The sequence below is a fragment of the Pyrus communis genome, chromosome 2 (genome assembly GCF_041283825.1).
Source record: "Pyrus communis isolate YQ-2024b chromosome 2, ASM4128382v1, whole genome shotgun sequence".
Classification (NCBI taxonomy): Eukaryota; Viridiplantae; Streptophyta; class Magnoliopsida; order Rosales; family Rosaceae; genus Pyrus; species Pyrus communis.
The window spans coordinates 13,267,977-13,293,479 of NC_142566.1; the positions used below are offsets into that span (position 1 = coordinate 13,267,977).

The following is a 25,503-nucleotide window of genomic DNA, read 5'->3' on the forward strand; positions in this document are numbered from 1 at the left end:
TCATGCGTATTCCATAGTTAGGGACTTTGATTAAGAATAATTTGGTTGTAATGCGTATTCCATTCAATCCAACGAATCTAGGGAAATCTGAAAGTTAATTTAAGTGGACCTAATTAACTTGGAGCATTGAGTTTCATAATTTATCGAAAGACCAACCGAAAATCAATCTTGTATGCAAGTGTAACATGTGTGGAGAAGAACCCCTTAGCTATTCCATCATCCATATTTTCATCACATTCATCTTTACTATCTGTTTTAAATTATAATCTGTCCGTTTAATTTAATCTCGTCCAACTACAATCACCCCCCCTTATTTTGTTAAGTCTTAATCATTTGATTTGTCTTATTTTATGTTTTTGAGTATTTGGAGTCTTTTAAACCTTGTTTTGAGTCTTTTAGTTTGTCTTAGTGTTTTAAAAGTTAGTTTTATTTATTTGAGTCAAGTATTTAGCATCCCTAGTTAATCCCCGGTTAGAACGATCCCTACTTACATCATTACTACAATTGTCACAAATAGGGTTTAGTTTGTGTGCGTATAATTATCGCATCAAATTTTGGCGCCATTGCCAGGGATTAGCAAATTTGCTAATCCCTTATCTTGAGTCTTGTTTAAATTGTTTAGTTTCTGTTTTGTTTTAATTTTTTTTTTTTTTGCACCGTGTGTATGTGTTTTGTTTTTTTTGCCAAGTCTACTAAGTTGATTACTTATCCTGTTTACTCTTGTGTGTAGGTACTAGTTTATGACCCGTAGCTCACAACCTGTTCGTGAGCATATCTCCGACTTTGACGGTGATTTCGAGAGGACTTTGAGAAGGAAAAAGAAATCACAAGCATCTAATCCTCCTAGTCCCGAACCTGAATTTAAAGAAGAAGTACCAACCATGGCAGTGGACAATCGGACCATCAAGGAGCTCTCTGCCTCAGGTATGGGCAATGCCGCTCCTTTATGCATACAATACCCTACGGCAGCTGAAGGTAAGACAGAAGAATTTGAACTTAAGTCTAGTTTATTACATCATATTCCTAAATTCCATGGGTTGTCCATGGAAGATCCTAACAAACATCTTAAGGAATTTGAGGTAGTTTGCTCATGTATGACACCCGTCAACGTTGATGGGAGTATTTTGAAGATGAAGGCCTTTCCATTCTCACTTATGGACAAGGCCAAAGATTGGTTGTTTGAATTGTCTCCTGGAACTGTCAATTCTTGGGAAAGTATGAAACGTGCATTCTTAGAGAAATTCTTTCCCACTGCAAAGATCATTCTCTTGAGGAAACGAATTAGTGGCATTCAACAAAATCAAGGTGAGTCGTTCCCATCTTATTATGAACGTTTTAAATCACTTGTTGCTTCATGTCCACAGCACCAAATGAAGGAGGAGCTGCTCATTCAATATTTCTACGAGGGACTCCTTCCCATGGAACGTCAAATGCTAGATGCTTCGGCGGGTGGTGCATTAGTGGACAAGAATCTAATGGATGCCAAAGCTCTAATTGCCAACCGAGCACACAACGCTCAACAATATGAAGGTGTTGGACAAAGAGAGGGGCCACGACAACAAAGTGTGAATGAGGTAAGTGCAATTTCTGATATTCAGTCACAATTGGCTAATCTTACTTCTCTCGTGTCTCAGGTTGTCAAGGGGTCAAAACCACAAGAAAACCAAGTGTGTGGCGTGTGTTCAATGCAAGGGCATCCATCGGAGACGTGCCCTCAGTTAATAGAGAATGGAGGATGGGAATCTGCCAATGCCGTGGGTTTTGGGAACCAAAATCAACCACGCCATGATCCATACTCTAATACCTACAATCAGGGTTGGAGGGACCATCCAAATTTCAAATGGCGGGATCCTCAACAACCCCAACAACAAGGAGGATTTAGGCAGCAACCACCGGGCTTTTATACAAAGCCATTCATCCCCAATCAAAACCAAGTGCAATCTGCCCCAACAACCTCAGGTATGTCTTTGGATAATGATCAAGTTGTTAAGTTACTTACTACTTTGACGCAGGAAGTACAAACTCAAAATAAGGAGAGACAAATCCAAGACAAACGGGTGGATAATTTGGAGAAGCAAATGGGTCAAATTGCCGAGTTTATGGGGCAAATTAGAGAACAAGGCACATTGCCTAGTTCAACCGTTATGAACCCGAAGGGAGGATTTGAAACCGCTAAGGCCATCATGTTGAGAAGTGGTAAACAGGTTGGAACGGACTCAAATACATCCAAATCAAGTCAAGACGAGGAGGACAAGTTGCTGCAAGAAGAAGCACGGGGAGCAAAGCCCACGGCCAAGGATGACCAAACCTGGCCGAATTCATCTAGTCCTCCTAAACCATTCCAAACCACCGAGGTAAGTCCCAATTCAACTTTTTCTAGTTCTATTCCACTAAATGTGCCCTTTCCTGGCAGGTTTAGGCAATCAAAGAAGGAAGAAGCTGAGAAGGACATTCTAGAGACCTTTCGGAAAGTTCAAGTTAATATTCCGCTCCTTGATGCGATTAAGCAAGTCCCGAGGTATGCTAAGTTTTTAAAAGAACTTTGTACAACAAGAAGAAGGATTTCAAACAAAGAGGTGGTTCAAGTAAGTGAAAATGTCTCTGCTGTGTTACAAAGGAAATTACCCCCTAAATGCAAAGATCCGGGTAGTTTTACAATTCCGTGCGTTATGGGTAATACTAAGTTTGAACAATGCATGTTAGACTTAGGGGCTTCGATTAATGTTATGCCATACTCTATTTATGCATCTATGAACTTAGGTGAGCTTAAAAATGATGGTGTGATAATTCAATTAGCCGATCGTTCTAATGCATATCCAAAGGGTGTTTTGGAACATGTTTTGGTACAGGTTGGTAACTTGATTTTTCCAGCGGATTTCTACGTGCTTGACATGGAGGATTCACCCCATTCCACCCCATTGCCGATTCTATTAGGGAGGCCCTTCATGAAAACAGCCCGCACCAAGATAGATGTGTTTAAAGGAACTTTAACGATGGAATTTGATGGGGAAGTTATTGATTTCAATCTTTCTGAAAGTATTAAATTTCCTAAGGACGATCATTCTTGCTTTTCTATTGATATAATTGATGATTTGGCGCAGGATTTTCTCGATTGTTTGGAGAGGGATACACTTGAAACAACAATTTCACAAGGAATTGGGCAAAAATCTGGTTTTGCCGTGCCTAGAAGTGTGGAGGAGGCCGAGATAGTGGCTGCCCTTGAGTCACTACCTCAACACCATGGTAAGCCTTCTAACCCAATTTCAATTTCAGTTTCCACTAATAAGTTGTTACCCTCAATGATTCAGGCACCCGTACTTGAGCTTAAACCGTTGCCCGATCATTTAAAGTACGTCTATCTGGGAGACAACGAGACATTGCCCGTCATTGTCTCCTCATCACTCACCGCCATAGAGGAGGAGAAGTTGATCCGAGTGTTGAAAGAGCACAAGACGGCCATTGGGTGGACTTTGGCCGATATTAGGGGAATTAGCCCGACTACGTGCATGCATCGCATACTTCTAGAGGAGGGGGCTAAACCAACTCGAGAGGCTCAGCGCCGTCTCAACCCTCCAATGATGGAAGTTGTGAAAAAGGAGATTATCAAACTTCTTGATTGTGGAGTGATTTATCCGATCTCTGATAGTCGTTGGGTGTCACCGGTGCAATGTGTTCCAAAGAAGTCCGGAGTGACAGTGGTGAAGAATGCCGAGAATGAGCTTGTGCCAACCCGTATCCAAACAGGTTGGCGTGTGTGCATTGATTATAGGAAGCTCAACGCCACCACAAGGAAGGATCACTTCCCTTTGCCGTTCATTGATCAAATGCTTGAAAGGTTAGCCGGTCATTCTTTTTATTGTTTCCTTGATGGTTATTCTGGATATAATCAGATTGTCATAACGCCGGATGACCAAGAAAAGACAACTTTCACGTGCCCCTTTGGTACTTTTGCTTATCGTCGCATGCCTTTTGGTTTATGCAATGCTCCGGCCACGTTTCAAAGGTGTATGGTAAGTATCTTTTCAGATTTTGTGGAAAAGATTATTGAGGTATTTATGGATGATTTCAGTGTGTTTGGTGATTCATTTGATGGTTGTTTGGAAAATCTCACAATAATTTTGAAACGATGTGTAGAAACTAACCTTGTGCTTAATTGGGAAAAATGTCACTTTATGGTTAGACAAGGCATAGTTCTAGGGCATATTGTTTCTGAAAGAGGAATTGAAGTGGATAAATCGAAAATAGATCTTGTGCGCTACTTACCCTTTCCTACTTCGGTTCGAGAGGTTCGTTCGTTTCTTGGTCATGCAGGATTTTATAGGCGATTTATCAAGGACTTCTCCAAGATCTCAAACCCTCTTTGCCGTCTCCTCCAAAAAGATGTGGCATTTGACTTCAACGAGGAGTGTGAGAAGGCGTTCAATCACCTCAAAGAAATGCTAACTTCGGCCCCTATCATAGTTCCACCGGATTGGAGCCTTCCTTTTGAGCTTATGTGCGATGCTTCCGATTACGCATTAGGAGCTGTTTTGGGGCAAAGGAAGGAAAAGAGGCCGCATGTTAACTATTATGCCTCTCGGACTTTAAATGATGCACAATTGAATTATTCTACCACTGAAAAAGAACTTCTTGCTGTTGTATTTGCTTTAGATAAATTCCGTTCTTATTTGCTTGGTACTAAAGTTATTATTTATATTGACCATGCAGCATTGAAGTATTTGTTCACCAAGAGAGAGGCCAAACCACGACTCATTCGTTGGATGCTTCTTCTCCAAGAATTCGATATCGAAATCCGGGACAAGAAAGAAAGTGAAAACGTGGTGGCTGACCACTTGAGCCGTATGGTGCATGAGGAGGATGCCGTGCCTATCATAGAGACATTCCCAGATGAGCAACTGATGTCCGTCAAGGTAAGTGAACCCTGGTATGCTGATTTGGTGAATTATTTAGTGTCTAAACATGTTCCTAGTGAATTACTTAAACACCAATGTGATAAATTGAAGAAAGAGGCACGGTTTTATGTGTGGGATAACCCGTATTTATGGAAATATTTGTTGGAAATGTGCCCTAAAACCAATCATATGATGATACTTTATGGACATTTCACATGTTAAACTAATCTAGTTTAATATTAAGTGCAAAGATTATTGTTTGAGCCGTCTCATATAAATGTTATATGCTTAAACGATAAATCCAAGGAATATGTGATTGGAAGAATGCGATCTAAAGAAGTTAGATTCATGAGACCATTCTTTTGTTGACACATCCTAAACGTTCCTGATCATAGGATTGTCAATTGGGCATTGACAGTCCGTTAAGATCAGTACGTGCTATGTCTTCTCTCAGGGAGAGTGACTAGTCTCGAGTCATTGGTGTGTGTGACATCAAGACAAGCATGTAGGTGCTCAATAGAGAATGAGTTCACTGAACACGATCAACGAAGAGTTCTCATATTCATGTCACATGAGAACTCATGGTTGGGATAATGCAAATTAGTCTTTTGACCTGAGGCATCACAGTTGTCTTGTGGTTAGGTCCTTAATCTTTGATTATGTCAAAGTCACTCCATCAGGAGGGTGTCCACGGCATCGTTGGGGTTAAGCCACTTAGCCATGGAGGCAAGTGAATGCGCAACAAGGGATCTCTAACCTTCAAACTGTTTGAGGGAGAATACTCTATGATATGATTTAGAATCTCTAGCCAGAGTATGAATGAGATGTTGGAATGTGTTCCAAATCACATTCAAGGTAATCATATAAGCACAAGACTCACATTGAATAGTAGACATGAATAAACTATCAAACCAAACAATGTGGTCAAGAGTATTGTATTAGAGAAAGACCGTATTGCATTTGTAATCCTAAAACTGAATAGGTTCTCCACCTCTTCTGATTAGCTTGGGTAACCATGACATGCTGCTAGGCGTCAACCATGGTTTGTGGAAGCCCTAAAAGTGTATTATCACTAACGGGAGAATTGAAAGTAAGTTTCAATTCACAATCGATTTGAAAGAGTTTGAATCGCCAGTACCTCGCTAAAAGGAACCTAATGGATCGTACACCGTGTAAGGTAGAGATTGAAGATTCAACGGAGATGAGTAAGAATAATTAAATGGTTTAATTATTTATGGCAAGGATTAATTAATATGATTATTAATCAAACGAATAAGTTCGTTAAAAGACCTCGGGATAGTTTTGGACCTTAAGGCCTAATGGGCTTCGAACGTCAAGTCCATTGACTTAAGTTGTATGACAACTTAATGAATAATGATTCACAAAGGCCCAAATAGCCCAATAAATCCCCTTAAATTCGGCCATTTAGAGGAGGGTAGTGAACTTGGCTTAATTGCAAGTTTGCCACTCCATTGTGAGGTGGTATAAAGACATCTTTATGGCCATTTCATCCTTAGGGTTTTTTCTAAGGAGTAAAGATGAGAACAAACTCTCCTTTCTCTCTAAAATGGCCGGCCACTCTTGAGGAAAACATCTAGCAATCTTACTTCCTCAAGGTCACTCATTTCTTCTCCAATCTTACCTTGGTGTGGAGACTTAGAGGTTCTCAATTTTGGGAACTTGGAGAAACCTTTTCATCCATCCAAATCCATGGATCTAAGATGCAAGGAATGAAGGCCCTCTCTTTGGGTGATTAGCCTTTGCTTATGCAAAGCGGAATCTACAAAGGTATTGATTTCTCAACTCACTTTGTTTTGAGTTGAGTCTTGGTTCACCTACTTACTAGGCTTTGAAGTTCATGGGTTAAGTTTTGTTTTTGAGTGCATATAAACATGATTCCGCCTTTTAATTGTTAATTGCATGTTGTTGATGTTGCTCAAATGAACTTGTTTTTCACAAATATTCCTTCAATATTGCCCTGACCAAGTTATACGTAGGTGTGTGCACGATTCTGAGTTTAATGTTATTCTAACCTTTTGTCACACTTATGCTTGTGGGGGACACTTTGGCACTCAAAGAACAGCACTTAAGGTGTTAGAATGTGGTTTCTATTGGCCTACCATTTTTAGGGATGCTAGAACATTTTGCATGTCTTGTGATAGATGCCAAAGAACGGGCAATATTGGTCCTAAACAACAAATGCCGCAAACCCCCATTTTTAGTGTTGAAATCTTTGACGTTTGGGGTATTGATTTTATGGGTCCCTTTCCTTCGTCACATGGGTTTCTGTATATATTGCTTGCTGTGGACTATGTGTCGAAATGGGTGGAAGCAAAAGCCACCCGAACTAATGATTCTCGAGTGGTTGCAGATTTTGTGAAAACTAACATTTTTGCAAGGTTTGGAATGCCACGAGTGCTAATCAGTGATGGAGGTTCCCATTTTTGCAATCGAACCATCGAGGCGTTGCTCAAGAAATACAATGTCATGCATAAGGTGGCCACACCTTATCATCCTCAAACGAGCGGGCAAGCCGAGGTTTCGAATAGGGAAATCAAGCAGATTCTTGAGAAGACCGTGGGGTCTACAAGGAAGGATTGGAGTTTGCGCTTAAACAATGCATTGTGGGCGTATCGCACTGCCTACAAAACCCCCATTGGGATGTCACCTTTTCGGCTCATCTATGGGAAACCATGCCATCTTCCCGTCGAATTAGAGCATCGTGCACATTGGGCCGTCAAAACATTCAATATGGACCTTGATGCCGCAGGTTTACATAGGAAGCTTCAATTGTGTGAGCTTGATGAAATCCGAAATGAAGCATATGAGAATGCCCGGATTTACAAGGAGAAAACGAAGGCATTCCATGACAAGATGATTCGTGCCAAGACGTTCTCTATTGGGCAGAAAGTGTTGTTGTTCAATTCTCGCCTTCGGTTGTTTCCGGGTAAGTTGCGTTCCAAATGGGTTGGTCCTTTTATTGTCACTAATGTTTTCCCTCATGGTGTAGTACAAATCAAAAGTTCAAGGACGCAACAAGAATTCAAAGTGAATGGGCATCGATTGAAGCCCTATTACGAGACGTTTGAGGAGCATGTCGTGGAGGAGGTACCCCTCCATGCCGTAGAACCTAGTCAAGCTTAAACGGAGGTACCGTCCGGCTGCAAGACGTAAAAGAAAGCGCTACTTGGGAGGCAACCCATGCATTCAACAAAGGAAGACTTAGAAAGCACTCCAATTCCAGATTCCTAAAAACTCTTCTCTTTGTTGCTATTTCGTTTCTGCCTTGTTAGGTTGTTTAGTTGTTATTGTTTGTTTGTTTATTAATTGTGTGAGTCTATGATTGTAACATTGAGAAAATGTTTGATTTATTGATAGGCACTGCTAAACAAAGAAAGATGGAGCCTTCACAAAGGGCGTTTACTTGAAGCCCCACTACGAGGCGTCGAAGCAGAAGGCATAGAAGCGGGAGGCATAGGGGCAGAAGGCATTGGTGCAGAAGGCATCGGAGCTAGAGCATTCCAGGCCTCAATACTTGGCCAAACGCTGGATGACCCAGGAAAAAGGTGCCTCTGGAGATAAGCCGAAAGCCTTTGACGGTCACTTTGAATTCGACCTTCGGATTCTTGCAGCTCATCAAGCTTCCTCTTAATGCCCGAATAATAGTTGTTTGCAAGCACGTGCAAACTTCTATTCTCATACTTCAGCTGCTTGATCTCTTGCTTGAGACTTTCCACCTCTGCCATCAACGATTCAACCTGACGGGAGCGAGCAAGCAGGCGTTGGCCCATGTTGGACACAGAGCTTGCACACTGAACACTAAGAGCGAGGGACTCTTGAACGGCCAACTCATCGGACCGTCCTGACAGCAGCCTACTATCTTTTGGAGTCAGGAGGTTCCTAGCTACTATTGTAGCTGTTGTGGCGTCCTGCATCACAGAGTCTTCACCTGAAAGAGGACCGTTAGAAGATAAGAAAGAAGGGCGCCATACGTTACCTTGACGCGGCGCGCCCGTTTCACTGCTGAGACTCAATTCTAAGCTAAGGTTCGATAGGTTTGCCATTTTTCAAAAGTGTTCAAAGAAATGGGATGGATGGAGTTAATTCTCAAAGGGCCGGAGTCGATTTTCAAGAATGGGAAATCTTCAGAGTGTGTTTGTTGGCGGTGATCGATACATCTATAAGAAGCCAAGGCGACGCGTCCACCGATTCAAAAGGCCGGAATTTCCGGCGTAATTTTGGCGACGCTTTCTCGGCTTTTCAAAAGACGCGTTCAACCTTGTCAAAAGATTTCTTCTTTTCAGACAACACGTGGAGGCCATCATCGCAATTACACATCTTTAGCCGACAAGCGCAAAGTTCGGCGACGCTTTCTCTGCTTTTCAGAAAACGCGTGCAGCTTTGTCAAAAGGAGCCGCCTCCGCACTACTACGTGTCGTTCAGAAAGCAAAGGGGCGTCGTTCAGAAATCGAAGGGGCGTCGTTCAGAAATCGAAGAGGCGCCACTATTTCAAAAAGCCGGATTTGCGGGATCAAAACGTTTGTCGACAAGGGTAAAAGAACAATACCACCACTTGATATTATCTCTATATATGTCGACCTTCGCTTTTTTTGGCAAGGCAAACCTAAAGAAAAATGCCCAACTCTCTCTCACCTCTGAGGGTGCACTCCCAGCAAAGCCTCTTGAAATACTCAATTTTTTCTCCCCCAAAGAAGATACCAGAAACCTGGAGTACAAATGAGGCAGAAGGAAACGGTCGATCGAAGCATGTGGAGACAACCACAACAAATACATGTGCTGCTTCATTCGCCGTTTCTTCAAAAGCAAAGGTATCTCATATCATCAAGGTCTAAAGCAAAAGTATCTCATATCATGCTCTTTCCCTGTCTTTTTCTTTGTCCTTGTTCTTACTCGCATGGCAAAGTGAAAGAAGCAATCAGCAGATCCATTCCTGATTGCTTACCTAGCGTTGCTCTCGAGTAGTCATCTTCAACGGAGCAAGTAAGGCAAGGGAAAATGATACATTGAAGCATGTGGAGACAAACATAGGCTGAGTTATCCTCCAACCCTTTTCAATACGAATTGGAAAGATTGAACAAAGAAACAGACCAAAGGGGTAAGCTCAGACCTTCGGGGAAGACCAATTGAATCCTGCTGCCCAGTTCAAGAGTAGCACAAAGGAAAATCAACGATGGGCGGAAACCAGTTCAAGAGTAAGCCTGTGGAATCACAAAGATCAAAGCCTCAATGCAATCACCAAGGAGAAGAGGGAATTTACACTCCAAAACCAGATTTGCGTCCCTAAACTCTTCTCTTTGTTAATTACATTCTGCCATGTTTAGTATGTTTAGTTGCTGTTTATGTGTTTACTTTTGTTTGGTGTGTTTTAAGCTTGAATCATTGAGGACAATGTTTGATTTAAGTGTGGGGGGGGGGGGGGGGTAACTAAGTATTTTTTGATGCAAAATTCGTGGGATTTTATCACCCATAACTTCAAATGTTGTTCCTTGCTGTTTTAAGGTGTTTTTAAGTTGTTTTAGAGTGTTTTAAGTATGTTTTGTTTTTATAACTCCGAAAATCACATAAAAATTTGAAAAACCTGTTTTAAAAAGCCTAAAAAGAGTGTTTTGAGTCGTTTTTGTGTGTTTGTGTCTTAGGGTACCTTCCAACACAATGATAAGGATTTGGTTTGTAATTGCATGATGGTTAAAAAGAGTTATTAACATGGAGAAAAGTTTGATTTACTCTTGGTATATGCTTGGTTATGGTTATAACATATGACTTCACATGCAATCATAAAAGAAAAATTCGTTTTTGTAACATGCTTGAAGGAAGAAACTCATAATAAACGCTACATCCCTGTGAGACTCGAGCCATTACTTTCTTTGGAGAGTTATTTTCTGTGATTCTTTGTTTTCTAAAGTTGTTGCATGATCTCATTATTCCTTGCTTGGTTGCTACTTAGAATGCAATTGTATCATGATAGAACTAAATGCTAGAACTTATATCCGTTTCATTCAAAGCATGACATTGAATTGCATAATATATATCAAGATGAAGTTGTGTTGTTGCCACCATAGCCAAATAGCCTTACTTCCCATATTTCGTATATATTAGTTTTAACCCCGTTGAGCCTCGTTTAGCCTATTTTCTTTGCTAACCACATCACCCCTTACCTAGTCTAGAGTAGGACTTTCCTATACCCTTGTTCTTGAAGTATAGTGAGCATGACTTAAATGAATTCCTTTTGATTAATATGTTGCAGAAAATAAGTGTGGGGGAAGGGATTTTTGTGTGTATGTATGTGCATAAGTCTTAAAGGAGGCACGGGAAAAAGAAAAAAAAAATAAAATAAAATAAAATGTGAGAAAAAGAAGAAGAAAAGAAAGAAAAAAGAGTGAAAATAAGTGAGAATGGACTCACAAGTGTGATTGTTGAAGAAAGGGCCCAAAAAGTTTGAAGATGGCCCTAAGTTTTGTGTGACTTCCCCTTGGGTGTTCAAAGTTAACTTCTGCGTTCTAAAGGGAATTCTAAGTGCCTAATTCAATACTTTGCTCACTATTGCTTAAAGAACGTTTGTTTTTCCTATCCTTTCTTTGTTAAGCCAAACACCTTTAGCCCCGTTACAACCCTTATGCTTTTATCTTGATCGTTATGTGTTCAATAATGTGGAGTTTGGAATTGATATGAGCTTATGGTGTCACTGGTTCTCGCATCTAAGTAGGAGCATTCCATTCTTGAGATCATATCTAAACATGCTTATTAACTCCAGAAAATGCTTTCTTTGTTATAACATATGTGAGATACTAGTCTTTCATGTTTACATCAATCTCTCACATATAACTAGTGTAGGGTGTGTAGTCAGAAAATCTGTGTGAAAATAGAGTGCATTCTAGTAAGGAATTGAGTAAATTCTTTAAAGCATGTTACTACAGTTGAAATGTGTTTTAATTGCTTAATTGTGAACTAGTATGTGGTGACTATGATTAAGAATGTACTTAAGTGTAAAGATGGCTAAAATCTGTGAGAATAATGATTTTTAATTTGTCATGTGCATTGGAAATCCCTAAGACGGTTGTTGGAAGGTTTAGGTTGTGTTTTACTTGTTTAGTGTCGTTTTGTTTATTTGTTATTATTTTGTTTTGCTCGAGGACTAGCAAAAGCTAAGTGTGGGGGAATTTGATAGAAGCATATTTAGGCGACTTACTTAGCTTGTTTTCGTGCATCTATGTTGTTAATTCATAGTTGTTTTAGTAGTTTAAGCCATTTTCGTGTGTTTTTAGGTTCATATGGCTAAGGAAGCAAAAAGATGCATTTTGGAGCATTTTGGAGCAAAATTGGGCTTGGAATGGATAGCATATGCTTGGAGCCAAAGTGTTGGACGAATTTGAAAGCCTTGTATGCACTTTGGACATAGAACAAAGGGCCTAGCCCAATCAAACAATCCTTTGAGCCATGCAAAACCTCTAGCCCAATCAACAACCCTTAGCCACATGCATTCACATGCATCACAACCCCAAAACCATCAAGAAACACCCATTGCCATGCCTTGCACTCCCCCTTGCATTTTCAGCCATTCCACTTCATCATTACACCACCTTCTCCATCTTTATTCCACATGCATTCATCATAATTCACCCTAGCTACCACCATTCACACACACATGCACTCACATGCATTCACACACACTTCACACAAACAAACAACTCAATGCCGTGCCTTCCTCAACCATTTTAGCCACATTCTTCACATGCTTTCCAGCTTTCCACCTTGCATTTCCAGATTATTCCTTCATCATTGCATCCATTCCTCATGCATTCTTCATCATTGCACCACAAATCACTCATCCCACACTCAATGCCGTGCAATCCCATTACCTTTCCAGCTTCCTTATGCAATTCCAGCATGCATTCACATGCATTTTCAGCACCATTAATACCTTTGCCGTGGCATTCATTCCCCTTTCCAGCTTTCCCTTTCATTTCCAGCTCTAACTCTTCATCATTGCTGCCACCTACATGCATTATTCATTAACCTTTCATCATGTAGCCAGAAAATTAGCAAGAAAACATCAATGTCGTGGGCTTTCAATGCAATTCCAGCATATTCACATGCAATTCCAGTTTTCACATGCTTTCCTAACTGTTTGTTCATCATTAATTAGCCACTTGCATGCTTAAACAAACAGCCATTTACACCTTCATTCTCCTATAAAAGCCCTTGCATTCACTCCCCAAAACATCTCATTTTTCATACACAACACACAACACAAAATCCTCCATTCTTGCCGTGCATATCCCTTCATTTTCTGCATATTTTCTCTTCATTCCAACCACTCCTCATCCCCCAAAAACTCACCTTAGACCTTGTGCTACAACAACGAGGAAGAGAAGAGTGCCTAAACGTTCATACAATTCAAGTTTCAGTTGTTGGAATGTTTAGGTGTTTCTTTGATTTCAATGTTTAAATTCAATTCTCTTTGTTTTGTAATGGAAGAGAAGAGTGCCTAAACGTTCATACAATTCAAGTTTGAGTTGTTGGAATGTTTAGGTGTTTCTTTGATTTCAAAGTTATGAGGAACTAAACCCCCCTTTAGCTAGGGGGTGATTCAAAATACATGTTTATGCTTGCAATATGAATTGATTACTTTTGGTTGGAATTTCATAAGTTGTGGATTCAATTTGTTTAACCGTTTGAATGAATATGACGCTAGAATATAAGTGAGTTTCACCTAATAGTTACGAACTTATATTCACAAGTAGTGGAGGTTGCTTATAAACAATCGCGTTAAACGAATTCTTGGCATAAGTTTCATGCGTATTCCATAGTAACGAATGCCTCGTCAACAGTTATAATTTTCATTGAACTTAATGATCTTTGTTGAATGTCTCTATCATGCGTATTCCATAGTTAGGGACTTTGATTAAGAATAATTTGGTTGTAATGCGTATTCCATTCAATCCAACGAATCTAGGGAAATCTGAAAGTTAATTTAAGCGGACCTAATTAACTTGGAGCATTGAGTTTCATAATTTATCGAAAGACCAACCGAAAATCAATCTTGTATGCAAGTGTAACATGTGTGGAGAAGAACCCCTTAGCTATTCCATCATCCATATTTTCATCACATTCATCTTTACTATCTGTTTTAAATTATAATCTGTCCGTTTAATTTAATCTCGTCCAACCACAATCACCCCCCCTTATTTTGTTAAGTCTTAATCATTTGATTTGTCTTATTTTATGTTTTTGAGTATTTGGAGTCTTTTAAACCTTGTTTTGAGTCTTTTAGTTTGTCTTAGTGTTTTAAAAGTTAGTTTTATTTATTTGAGTCAAGTATTTAGCATCCCTAGTTAATCCCCGGTTAGAACGATCCCTACTTACATCATTACTACAATTGTCACAAATAGGGTTTATTTTGTGTGCGTATAATTATCGCATCACACGTACTGATCTTAACGGACTATCAATGCCCAATTGACAATCCTATGATCAGGAACGTTTAGGATGTGTCAACGAAAGAATGGTCTCATGAATCTAACTTCTTTAGATCGCATTCTTCCAATCACATATTCCTTGGACTTATCGTTTAAGCATATAACATTTATATGAGACGGCTCAAACAATAATCTTTGCCCTTTACATTAAACTAGATTAGTTTAACATGTGAAATGTCCATAAAGTATCATCATATGATTGGTTTTAGGGCACATTTCCAACAATAGTTTGTTTCATGTCTACTATCCAATGATATACTTCCCTATATGATTCGCTTGAATAAGATTTGGAACAAACTTCCTAAGTCATATTCATATGCTTTGGCCAAAGACTCTCGAATCATATCTTAGAGTATTCTCCTTCCACCATGGAAGGTTAGAGATCCCTTGTTGTGCATTCATATGCCTATATGACTAGATAGCTTGACCCTAACCATGCTGTGGACATTCCAAAGGAATGCCATTTGACACGATCAAAGATCAAGGACCTAACCATTAGACATCTATGATGCCTCAGGTCAAAGGACTACTTTGCATATTGTAACCATCGAGTTCTTACATGACATGTATGTTTGAACTCTCTTTTGATCATAGTTCAGTGTACTCGATTACTCTTTCGAGCACCTATGTGTTTGTCTTAGTGTCCAACACTAAATGACTTGAGACTTGTCATATCCATACTTGAGTCGACATAACACATACTAACCTTAGCGGATTGTCAATGCCCAATTGGCAACCCTATGGCTAGGAACGTTTTAGGAATGAACATAAGAGAAAGGTCTCGAAAATCTAACTTACTTAGATCACTTATCTCTTAGATCAAATACATTCCTTGGATTCCCTTATTACTTAAACACAAGATACAATAAATAGTGATTAACAATAAGCTTTGCCCTCCATTAAACATATAAAAGTTTAATACATTAAGTATTCCAAAAAGCTATTACATCAAATGAGTGGCTTTGTGGGCATACTTCCAACAATAACTTATTCTTGTATGTTGATTAAGGAGGCCTACTTAGTTTGCATGCATGAATTTGATGCTAAAATATAAGGGAATTTCACCTAATAGTTATGAACTTATATTTATAAGTAGTGGAAATCACTATTCATGATTGTGCTAAGTAAATTCCTAGCAGGAGTATCATGTTTTTCATAGTTACGAATGTCATGTCAATGCTTATGATTTTCATAGAACTTAATGATCTTTGATATGTATCTCTATCATGCAGTTCATATGGGGAACTTGATAAGAATAATTTGATTGTGTCGTTGAGTCCAATTCAATGAATTTAGGAAAATCTGATGGTTAATTTGTGCAGTTCACGGTTAACTTGGGGCATTGTCATTCATGGTTTATAGGAATAATAACTAGAAATATGATGGTTAAATTTCGTCCAAACCAAACCCCCCGCCATTTTGTCATGTTAGTTTAGTTTAAAATTCGTTCAAACTTGTCCCCCGTTAGTATTTTGAGTCAAGTTAAGTCTAGAAGTCATCCAAATCACCCTTTAGTTCCAGTTTTGAGTCACTTTGTTTGTTTTGCGCAGTTTTAAGTCATTAGAGTCTAGTTTTGTGTTTTTAAGTCTAATTTGTGTTGATTAGCATCCCTTCTAATCCTTGGCTTAGAACGATCCCTACTTACGTATATTACAATTGTCTAAAAATGGTTTAATTTGTGTTTTAGTTTCTACCACATCACCTATACAAGAGATGAGGGTCTAAATAACGAGAAGGGTGCAGAGGCATCATAAAGCTTATAAAAATTTACATAATGCTTTGTCCCGGGCCCACAACATGAGGTTTTGAGCGATGAGAAGCTTTATTAATACAAAGTTTGGGAGGTAATGATTTTCCAAATCAACATTACCAAGGGGTTTTTAACCTCTATCCCGGGCTCAGAAACTTACTATGTTATGCTCTGTTACTTATTTTCTCTAAAAGTCTGTTTACCATGGGAAGATTCTGTTTACCTTGGGAAGATTTATTGGATTAAGATTTTATTCTGTGAATAAGGAAGCAAGGGATGAGAGGAAGAAAGAATTCATGCAAACACATGTTTACTATCAAAATTCCATGAAAAAGGCACAAAAAGTACAACTATTTGAGAGGTAATGTTTATTATCAAAATCCCATGATATCGCAAAGGAAAACTTTATGAATACTAAGTTTGGGAGGTAATGTTTTTCTGAATGAACATTACCAATGCGGTTTTTGAGCTTTGTACCGAGCCAACTAACTTACTCGTGTTCTGCTCTATTACTTATTTACTCTAAAAGTTTGTTTACTTTGGAAAGATTTATCGATTAAGATTTTAATCCGTGAATAAAAAAGCAATGGATGAGAGGAAGAGAGAATTCATACAAACATATGTTTATTGTCAAACTCTCATGAAAAAGGCATGGAAAAGTACAATTGTTTTGGGGGAGACATGCTCTCACCCCCGGAATAGAAATTCTCCTATAAAGACTACGAAATAAGCTTAGCCGAGGTCATCAACTCTGATGAAATCAAGCAGTCATCAGCATTCACTCCCATATGAATGCAAAGAGGGTTCCTATAAAGAATCCTCTGGAACATCTCAATACTTTGTTGGGATTGAACCCGTATGCGAAGACTGCAAGGAGGATATTGCATAAAGATGAATGTTATGGAGCAAGTTGTAAAAGCATAAGATGCTATTATGTGAGTATATGTTAACTTGTTTTTGCCTAGTCTTGTTTGGCAAAACTAGTAAGCAAAACATGGTTATTTGGTTTTACAATCCTAAACATCAAAGGCTCATAGAGGGAACTGGGCTCAAAAAGAAAACTATGGAGTAGAGGATGAGGCTTTGTAGTGCAGACAGAGAGAAAGAAATCTGAAGAGTCCTAACCGAGAAAAAGCTATTTAAAGACAAAGCAACAAGCAATTTAACCATTGAATACAAAGAGTCTTTGCCTAGAGATCGATGGATACAGAGATCGAAGCTACTCATAAATGAATGGCAGCCTCTTGCAAAATGTGCCCACACGATACGCATAATCATTATTTTTGTGGCGCAGCACTCGAGACCGCACGTCCAAATTCGAAGCGTCTCCACTACACGACAAGAAATTAGATCACCACGGGATGAAAGAAGACTAAGCAGTACGTATTCAAGTTTACTCCAAACGGCATGGTCTGGATAATTATCCGAAGTGTCTCCACTACACCACAAGAAATTAGATCACCACGGGAAGAAATAAGACTAAGCAGTACGTATTCAAGTTTACTCCGAAGGGCATGGTCTGGATAATTATCCATCCTCAAGAGGAACAAGTTGTCTTTTAGATGCATAGTTAGGGGCAATTGCAGGATTATGATTTTCTAGGGTCGAAGTAAGGCTGATCGGAATATTGTTACCTTAGAAGTCCGGTCTTGGACTTAACAGCTCCGAGCGAAATTGGACTAGATAGAACATTGGTGCCACCATCATCCTGTTCCAACGCAATAGGTGAAGTTCGAGCGACACTGCTAGTATAACCATGCTTGTTCCACAAGACACGAGATCAGATTCCTCATAAGTCTTGAAGTTCCTACAGGAATTGGTGTGCACCACAAATAATCACAACTCCTAAGAGGGTACAATATCTACTTCTATATATCCTCTTGGATTCTTACGGTTTAGAACAAGGATTCTATTCTAAAAAGACACTACATGAAAATAAATTATTAGGGGCGATCAATTAGGGTCAGATTAAAAGAATTGCACCTATTAATGAGTTTTTAAAGATGGAAATATTAATTGCCTCTACTAGTATTATTACGTGCATTTAAAATAGCACTCAGTAACTACTTAGTACCATGGTCTAATAATATTTCTCTTCACTTGTAAGTGAGAGGTCTTAGGTTTGATTCTCGCCAAAGACGAACTTGGACCATATTATTGCTAGTCTATTGTAAGGCTTATTCTACCCCCTCCCCCTTAGTGTAGATAATATTTTTTGTTAAAAAAAATTAAAAATTAAAAAGAATAGCACCCAATTTTAAAGAGGGATTGGGTGGAAAATTGCCTCGAGAAAAAAAAAAAAAAAAAAAAAAAAAAAACCCAAAATTTTGCAATTGTCATTTTAAATAACTAGGTAAAGGCTCCTATTATTATTTGTTTTAATTAAATGTCTTTTTAATAAAGGGAGACGATGATTACTAGATTCAGTTTAAGGCTTTAAGCATTTTGCGTCTATTATTATTTGGTTTAATTAAATTTCCTTTTTAATAAAGGGAGACGATGATTACTAGATTCAGTATTACATTACATTAGAATAGACGATGAATTTCAATTCACCTCTATTTTTATTCTTTGGGATGAGTACATTTGGGTCGTGTAGGACTACATACGTACGTGTAAAATATTGAATATGTTTCTAATTTGTCTTTTGTAGGTTAATTTGGATATATTTCTAACTTGTACTCTTTATGGTGCAGAAATTATCCAAGAGGATTGCTTTGTATCCAGAAAGTTGAAAGCTTGCTTAAGGTGAGTGTGATTGCTTCTTAATTGGCAAGGTGTAAATTCTTCGTCATGTTTTTATCTGTATTTTTTGTTTTGCATAACAGGAAAAAATGTATAAAGGGTGGGTACATTTGGATCGCTCCACCAATGAGTATAGTGTAGGGTTGTATTTGTTTATAAATGAATTCATTGCTAATTCTAATCGTAAAGATAAGATAATATATATGTCCCTGCAAACAATGTTGCAACCGTTAATATAAAAATATAATAGCTGTCAAGGGGCATCTTCCTTGGAATGGAATGGATCCTGTGTATGTAACAGCTCGTTGGACGCATCATGGGAAGACCTATATCAGTTCATAAATAAATACAATTCAAATAGATTTTACTGACGAACGGAGACTGGTGAAATGTATGGCTTCCTTAATGATATTTTGAAATTGTACCAAATCAAGTGCTTGAGAAATCTGACTAATATGGCTTTCTCCATGTTTATGGAGATTTTTAGCGATATGTTTGCCTGATAGAAATTGTTTGCCAAAATCCTTAAAACAAGCCAAAGGAATTATTGATGATTTGGGACTTAAGTATGAAAAGATTGATGATTGCCCTAACGATTGCATCCTATTTTGGAAAGATACATCAAATCTAGATGTATGCATGCGTTGTGGTGCTTCAAGATAAACAATGAAAAAAATGGCAGATGGTTCTAGTAGTAAAGTAGGCTAAGATTCTTCAGTATTTTCCGCTTACACCAATGTTGAAGAGGTTGTGTATGTCAAAGCACACTGCTGAACATATGAGATGTATGCAACTGAATGTCCTAATGATGGATATATGAGACACCCATCATATTCTCCTACTTGGAAGCATTTAGATGCTTTATATCCCGACTTTGCGTCCGAAATTCGTAATGTACGTTTAGGATTTGGAAGTGATAGGTTTAATATAATCCTTTTGCAAGCTTGACCAATTTGCATAGCACTTGGCATGTGGTAATTTCTGTTTAAATGTGTATGACACAACCCTTGTCTCTGTTGATTTCGAGCCCTCATGCACCTGGTAATGATATAGGCATATACCTAAAGCCCTTGATTGATGAGTTAAAAGAACTATGGGAAGCTTGTTCCAACATTTACGATGTTTTTTCCAATCAATCATTCAACATGAAAGATGTTGTATTGTGGACTATTAATGGCTTTCATGCGTATGCCAACCTCTTAGGATGGAGTACAAAAGGGTAAGCTTGCATGTCCTCATTATAATCACAAAACATGATCAAAGCGTTTGCCCAACTATCACAAGCAAATCTATTTGGGTCACTGGAGGTTTTTGCCTATTACGCATAGATTTCGAAACATGGCAACATTATTTGATGACAGCTGTGAGGGAAATGCAGTACCAAGGATGCCAGTGGGATCTGAGTGTTTTGCTTAGTTGTCTATTTTGACATTTACTTTTGGAAAAACACCAACTCCCGAAACTAATGGTTCAAAGAAAAGGCAAAGAAGACGCTCTAATGTCCCAAAAGAATCAAGAACTCGTGCTACTAATCCATGGAAAAAGAAAAGCATTTTCTTTTCTTTACCACATTGGCAACATTTGTTGATATGTCATAATTTAGATCTAATGGACATTGATAAATGTATTTCAGAGATAATTTTACACACATTGTTGGGGGCTGAAAAGAAAATGAAGGATGGACTTGAAGCTCTTGCCAACTTTGAAGTTTCAAAAAAATAAGAACTCTTCATTCTATTCAGCAAGGATATAGGACATACTGACCTCCTTCTATTTTTCATCAAACGTTTCTCGATGTGTCAATGTCAAGGATAGAAAGATGTTTGGTTTAAAGAGTCATGACCATTGATGAGTCCATATTATACTATATATTTTACCCTAATCTTAGTATTAATTTATTGATTATTTTAGTAGAATTTTGATACTTTGTTATATATTTCCAATGTCGGACATTCGACTTCCTCTGAAGCATAAAGTGATTAAACAAATGAATTTTGGAGTGATTCCAATTGGAGGATGTTTGTGAGTCTTTCAAGATGAATGTATCAAAATTCCAGATTTTTCTACCAAGCTGTTTGACTGTGACGATAAAATTAAGACCCAGCGCACAGCTTTCCCAGATTGATGTTTCTGGACATTTTGGGTATTTTAGAGGTCAAATGGTATAGTTTCAGAAAGATTCCTTCTGAGGATTTGTAGGGGACGTCTTCAGCTTTCAAAAGAGACCTTTTGGGACTAAATTGAAGTTGATTTGGTCAGTCAAAAGTCTAATTTTATGAGAAGTCCGAATTTTAGCTCAAATAGGAACCTTTTATTTTCTGTTTTATTATTATATTATGTTTCCTAGTTTTATTCTAATACCTTTTAGGGTTTTATTTTATAGTAGCATAAATAAGGCTTTTTAGCCATTAGGGAAAGAGAAGGCACGCACTACTCTAGAGGGTTTTTGAAGTTTATTTTCTAGGTGTTTTCTATCATTTTTCCATTTCAATAAAATTTATTTTGTTTTATGATTGTTCATAATTAATTTTCGTTTGCTAGGGCAATACCTTGAGCCTTAGCATGAATATGTAGTTTTTATTTAATTGCTTATGATATTATGTATGCATGCTTTAAATTATTAATCATTGTGCCTTAAACTGTCTCTATAGCTTAATGCTTAGCTACCATTAGGATGTTTAGATAAGTAATCAGATGCAATTCGGTCGGAATGCCACCGAAGGATTGAGTATTGCTTCTTGTGATTGACAGTTGTCACTGTAAACACGAAAAGTTCCTGCAACAAGAAACAAGAATACCGTGTACAAAATATATTTTGTATTAATGATTTTAGGGTTACAATCTCTTTGTAATTTGATCCTCTGATTCTATCTTCGTAGAGTGTAGGTTTGTGGATGAGCTGTTGATCCAAAAGTCCGTCGGGGCTTGGTCTAAGGATGAACAGTTGATGAACGGATCTTCAAGGGGCGTTGGGCTTAATCTTGAAGAATGGGTGTATGGGTTTGTGGATGAGCTGTTGATCCAAAGGGCCGTCGGGGCTTGATCTAGGGATGAACAGTTGATGAACGGATCTTCGAGGGCTTTTGGGCTTGATCTTGAAGACTGGGTGTATGGATTTCTTCAAGGGCTTTTGGGCTTGATCTTGAAGGTTGATGGATGAGCGGATCTTCAAGGGCTTTTGGGCTTAATCTTGAAGAACGATTGGATGTGTGGATTTGTTGAGGTTGTTGATTCAAAGGGCCGTTGGGGCTTGATCTTAGGATGAACGGATGATGAATGATGAACACTTATCTTCAGATTTTGACGAAGAACGAAGATAGCTTTCTTGGTCCTTCGAGATTTGCTTGAGAGCTTTAGAGTTTCAAGGCTTCAAGGTTTTGGTGTAATGTAAATTTCCTTCTTTCTTTCTTCCCCTTCCTTTTTTTTTCTCCCTTCCAAAATGAATGCCTTGGCTGCCTATTTATAGAATTCCAAAACTTGATTTTTGGATTTAAATAATCAGATGAAATAAATCATTTCTGCCAGGTATTGACACGTGTCCTATTTGATGACTTTTCCAATTTATTTCGATTTTTCGTTGAGTCACACGCTACATGTAAAATTTATGTGACACGTGAGCGTTGAAATTTTAATTATTGGTCAACATTCATTTCACCGAAATTTCGATGTCCACAAATGCCCCCACTTCAAGGCGCGTCGTAGACATGTGCTTGTCACGTGTAGAAGATGCGTTTTGAAGTCCCTTAATGTAGATGTCAACCCAAGGGTCGTCGGGGCTTGATCTTGAATTGGGCTGGAAATTTCTTCAAGGGCCATCGAGGCTTGATCTTGAGTTCGACTGGAAGATTTTCTGGTTTCCTCCAATCGTTGATTTTCCACAGGCCTAATCTTGAACTGGGCTGGAGATTTCTTCAAGGGCCATCGAGGCTTGATCTTGAGTTCGACTGGAAGATTTTCTGGTTTCCTCCAATCGTTGATTTTCCTTTGTGCTACTCTTGAACTGGGCAGCAGGATTCTTTTGGTCTCCCCCGAAGGTCTGAGCTTACTCCTTTTATCTGTTTCTTTGTTCAATCTCTCCAATTCGTATTGAAGAGGGTTAGAGGATAGCTCAGCATATGCGGTTGTTGCTTGTCTCCACATGCCTCAATGTATCATTTTCACTTGCCTTACTTGCTCCCCTTTGCAGAAGTGATCCCTTCTCTGGAAGTGTATCAACCGTTGAAGATGACTACTCGAGAGCAACGCTAGGTAAGCAACCAGGGAATAGATTCCAGGCAGTCGGTTCCAGATTGGAAGACTGACTCCAAGTGCCGGCTGATTGCTTCTTTCACTTTGTCATGCGAGTAAGAACAAGGACAAAGAAAAAGACAGGGAAAAAGCATGATATGAGATACCTTTGCTTTCAAAGAAGCAGCGAATGAATCAGCACATATATTTGTTGTGCTTGTCTCCACATGCTTCGATGTATCATTTTCACTTGCCTTACTTGCTCCCTTTGCAGAAGTGGTATTTCCTTATGCAGGTTTGGCATCTTCTCTTGTAGTATTTGTCCTCTGATGCAGGAGTTGAATGCAAACCTTGCATTTGAATGGACCATCACTTCTTGGTGGCAGCGCAAGTTTGAGTGGAGGTTCCGACATATTGCTTTCTCTGTCCTTGTCCTCGCAGGTGAGAACAAGGACAAAGGAAAAGACAGGGAAAAAACATGATATGAGATACCTTTGCTTTCGCCCTTGATGATATGGGATACTTTTGCTTTTGAAGAAGCAGCGAATGAATCAGCACATATATTTGTTGTGCTTGTCTCCACATGCTTCGATCTACCATCTCCTCCTGGCTCATCTGTACTCCAGGTATCTGGTATCTTCTTTGGGGAAGAAGAAAAAATTCAGTATTTCAAGAGGCTTTGCTGGGAATGCACCCTCAGAGGTGAGGAAGAGTTGGGCATTTTCTTCAGGTCTGCCTTGCCATAAAAGATGAAGGTCGACATACAAACGTCTCTTCGATTTTTGAACAAGCGTCTCTTCGATTTCTGAGCGAGCGCCTCTTCGAAAAAGTAGTCACGGGTGCGGCTCTGTCACCACGCTTGTTGGCAAAGGCGCGTAGTTGGGATGATAACCTTCACGTGTTTTCAACTTTGTCAGAGATCTTTTGACAAAGTTGAACGCGTTATCTAAAAAGCCGCGAAAGCGTCGCCGAACTTCACGCAGGAAAATCCGGTTTTTTGAATCGGTGGTCGTGTCGCCTTGGCTTTTTATAGAGGTATCGATCACCTCCAACATGCACACTTTGAAGATTGCCCATTTGTGAAAATCGTCTCCGGCCCTTTGAAATTTAACTCCATCCACCCCTTCTCTTTGAACACTTTTGAAAAATGGCAAACTCATCGAACCTTAACTTAGAATTGAGTCTCAGCAGTGATACGGACGCGCCGCGTCAAGGTAACGTATGGTGCCCTTCTTTCTTATCTTCTAACGGTCCTCTTACAGGTGAAGACTCCGTGATGCAGGACGGCACAACAGCTACAATAGTAGCTAAGAACCTCCTCACTCCAAAAGATAGTAGGCTGCTGTCAGGACGGTCCGATGAGTTGGCCGTTCAAGAGTCCCTCGCTCTTAGTGTTCAGTGTGCGAGCTCTGTGTCCAACATGGGCCAACGCCTGCTTGCTCGGTCCCGTCAGGTGGAATCTTTGATGGCAGAGGTGGAAAATCTTAAGCAGGAGATCAAACAGCTTAAGTACGAGAATAGAAGTTTGCACGTGCTTGCAAATAACTATTCGTCGGGCATGAAGAGGAAGCTTGATGAGCTGCAAGAATCTGAAAGTCGAATTCAAAATGACCGTCAAAAGCTTGCGGCTTATCTCCAGAGGCACCTTTTTCCTGGGTCATCTAGCGTTCCACCCAGTATTGAGGCCTGGAATGCTCTAGCTCCGATGCCTTCCGCTTCGATGCCTTCCGCTCCGAGAGTTTTGCCAAATAGTGGGGCTTTACGTGAACAACCTTTGTGAAAGCTCCAATCTTGTATCTTTTTTTTTTTTTCACATATGTAAGCACATATCTGTAATTTATCAGAGATATCAATAAATAAACTTTATTTTATTTAGCGTAATGTGCTAAATAGAGCGCATATATATATATATATTTTTTTTTTTTTTTTCACATGGTGCCGGTGCACCAAGATATCTTTTTTTTTTATTATTATTATTTTTTTCCTTTTCTTTGCTTTCGGTGGTGCTGATCCACCAAGATAGATCTTTTTTTTTTATTATTATATTTTTTTTCTTTGCTTTCGGTGGTGCTGATCCACCAAGATAGATCTTTTTTTTTTTTTTAATAATATTTTTTTTATATATATATTCCCCACATGGTGCAGGGAGGAAATGCAGAGGAGCTTGGAGTAGTAGGAGGTAAGAGACGGAGAAAGTCTTTGGGTGTGAGTTGCCAAACTTTGGTTTTGTCAATCACATTCAAAGGCAACAGCAGAGGCAAGCAGATGTGAGTTGACAAACTTTGTTTTTTGTTAATCACATTCACAGGTAGCGACCATGGCGGAAGTGCAGAAGCAGCCAGAGCTTGAAGTAGTGCAAAGCGTCGAGTTTGAAGACCGGCTAGTCGTTTGA

At 39.0% G+C, this 25,503-nt stretch overlaps 1 protein-coding gene across 1 annotated transcript; it reads left to right on the forward strand.

The window, feature by feature from the left end:
• The first annotated feature begins 740 nt into the window (after positions 1-740).
• LOC148698588 (uncharacterized) lies at positions 741-25,503 on the forward strand. Its single transcript, XM_088678369.1, has 2 exons — positions 741-3,011; positions 25,420-25,503. The coding sequence occupies exons 1-2, from the start codon at positions 741-743 to the stop codon at positions 25,501-25,503; spliced, it is 2,355 nt and encodes a 784-aa protein (XP_088534495.1).

What these genes read in the sequence shown, in the direction of transcription:
- LOC148698588 (XM_088678369.1), top strand. Translation starts at nt 741, where the DNA reads ATGACCCGTAGCTCACAACCTGTTCGTGAGCATATCTCCGACTTTGAC. An exon ending in CGATGGAATTTGATGGGGAA is followed by an intron (nt 3,012 to 25,419) that starts GTTATTGATTTC and finishes TCACATTCACAG; the next exon opens with GTAGCGACCATGGCGGAAGT.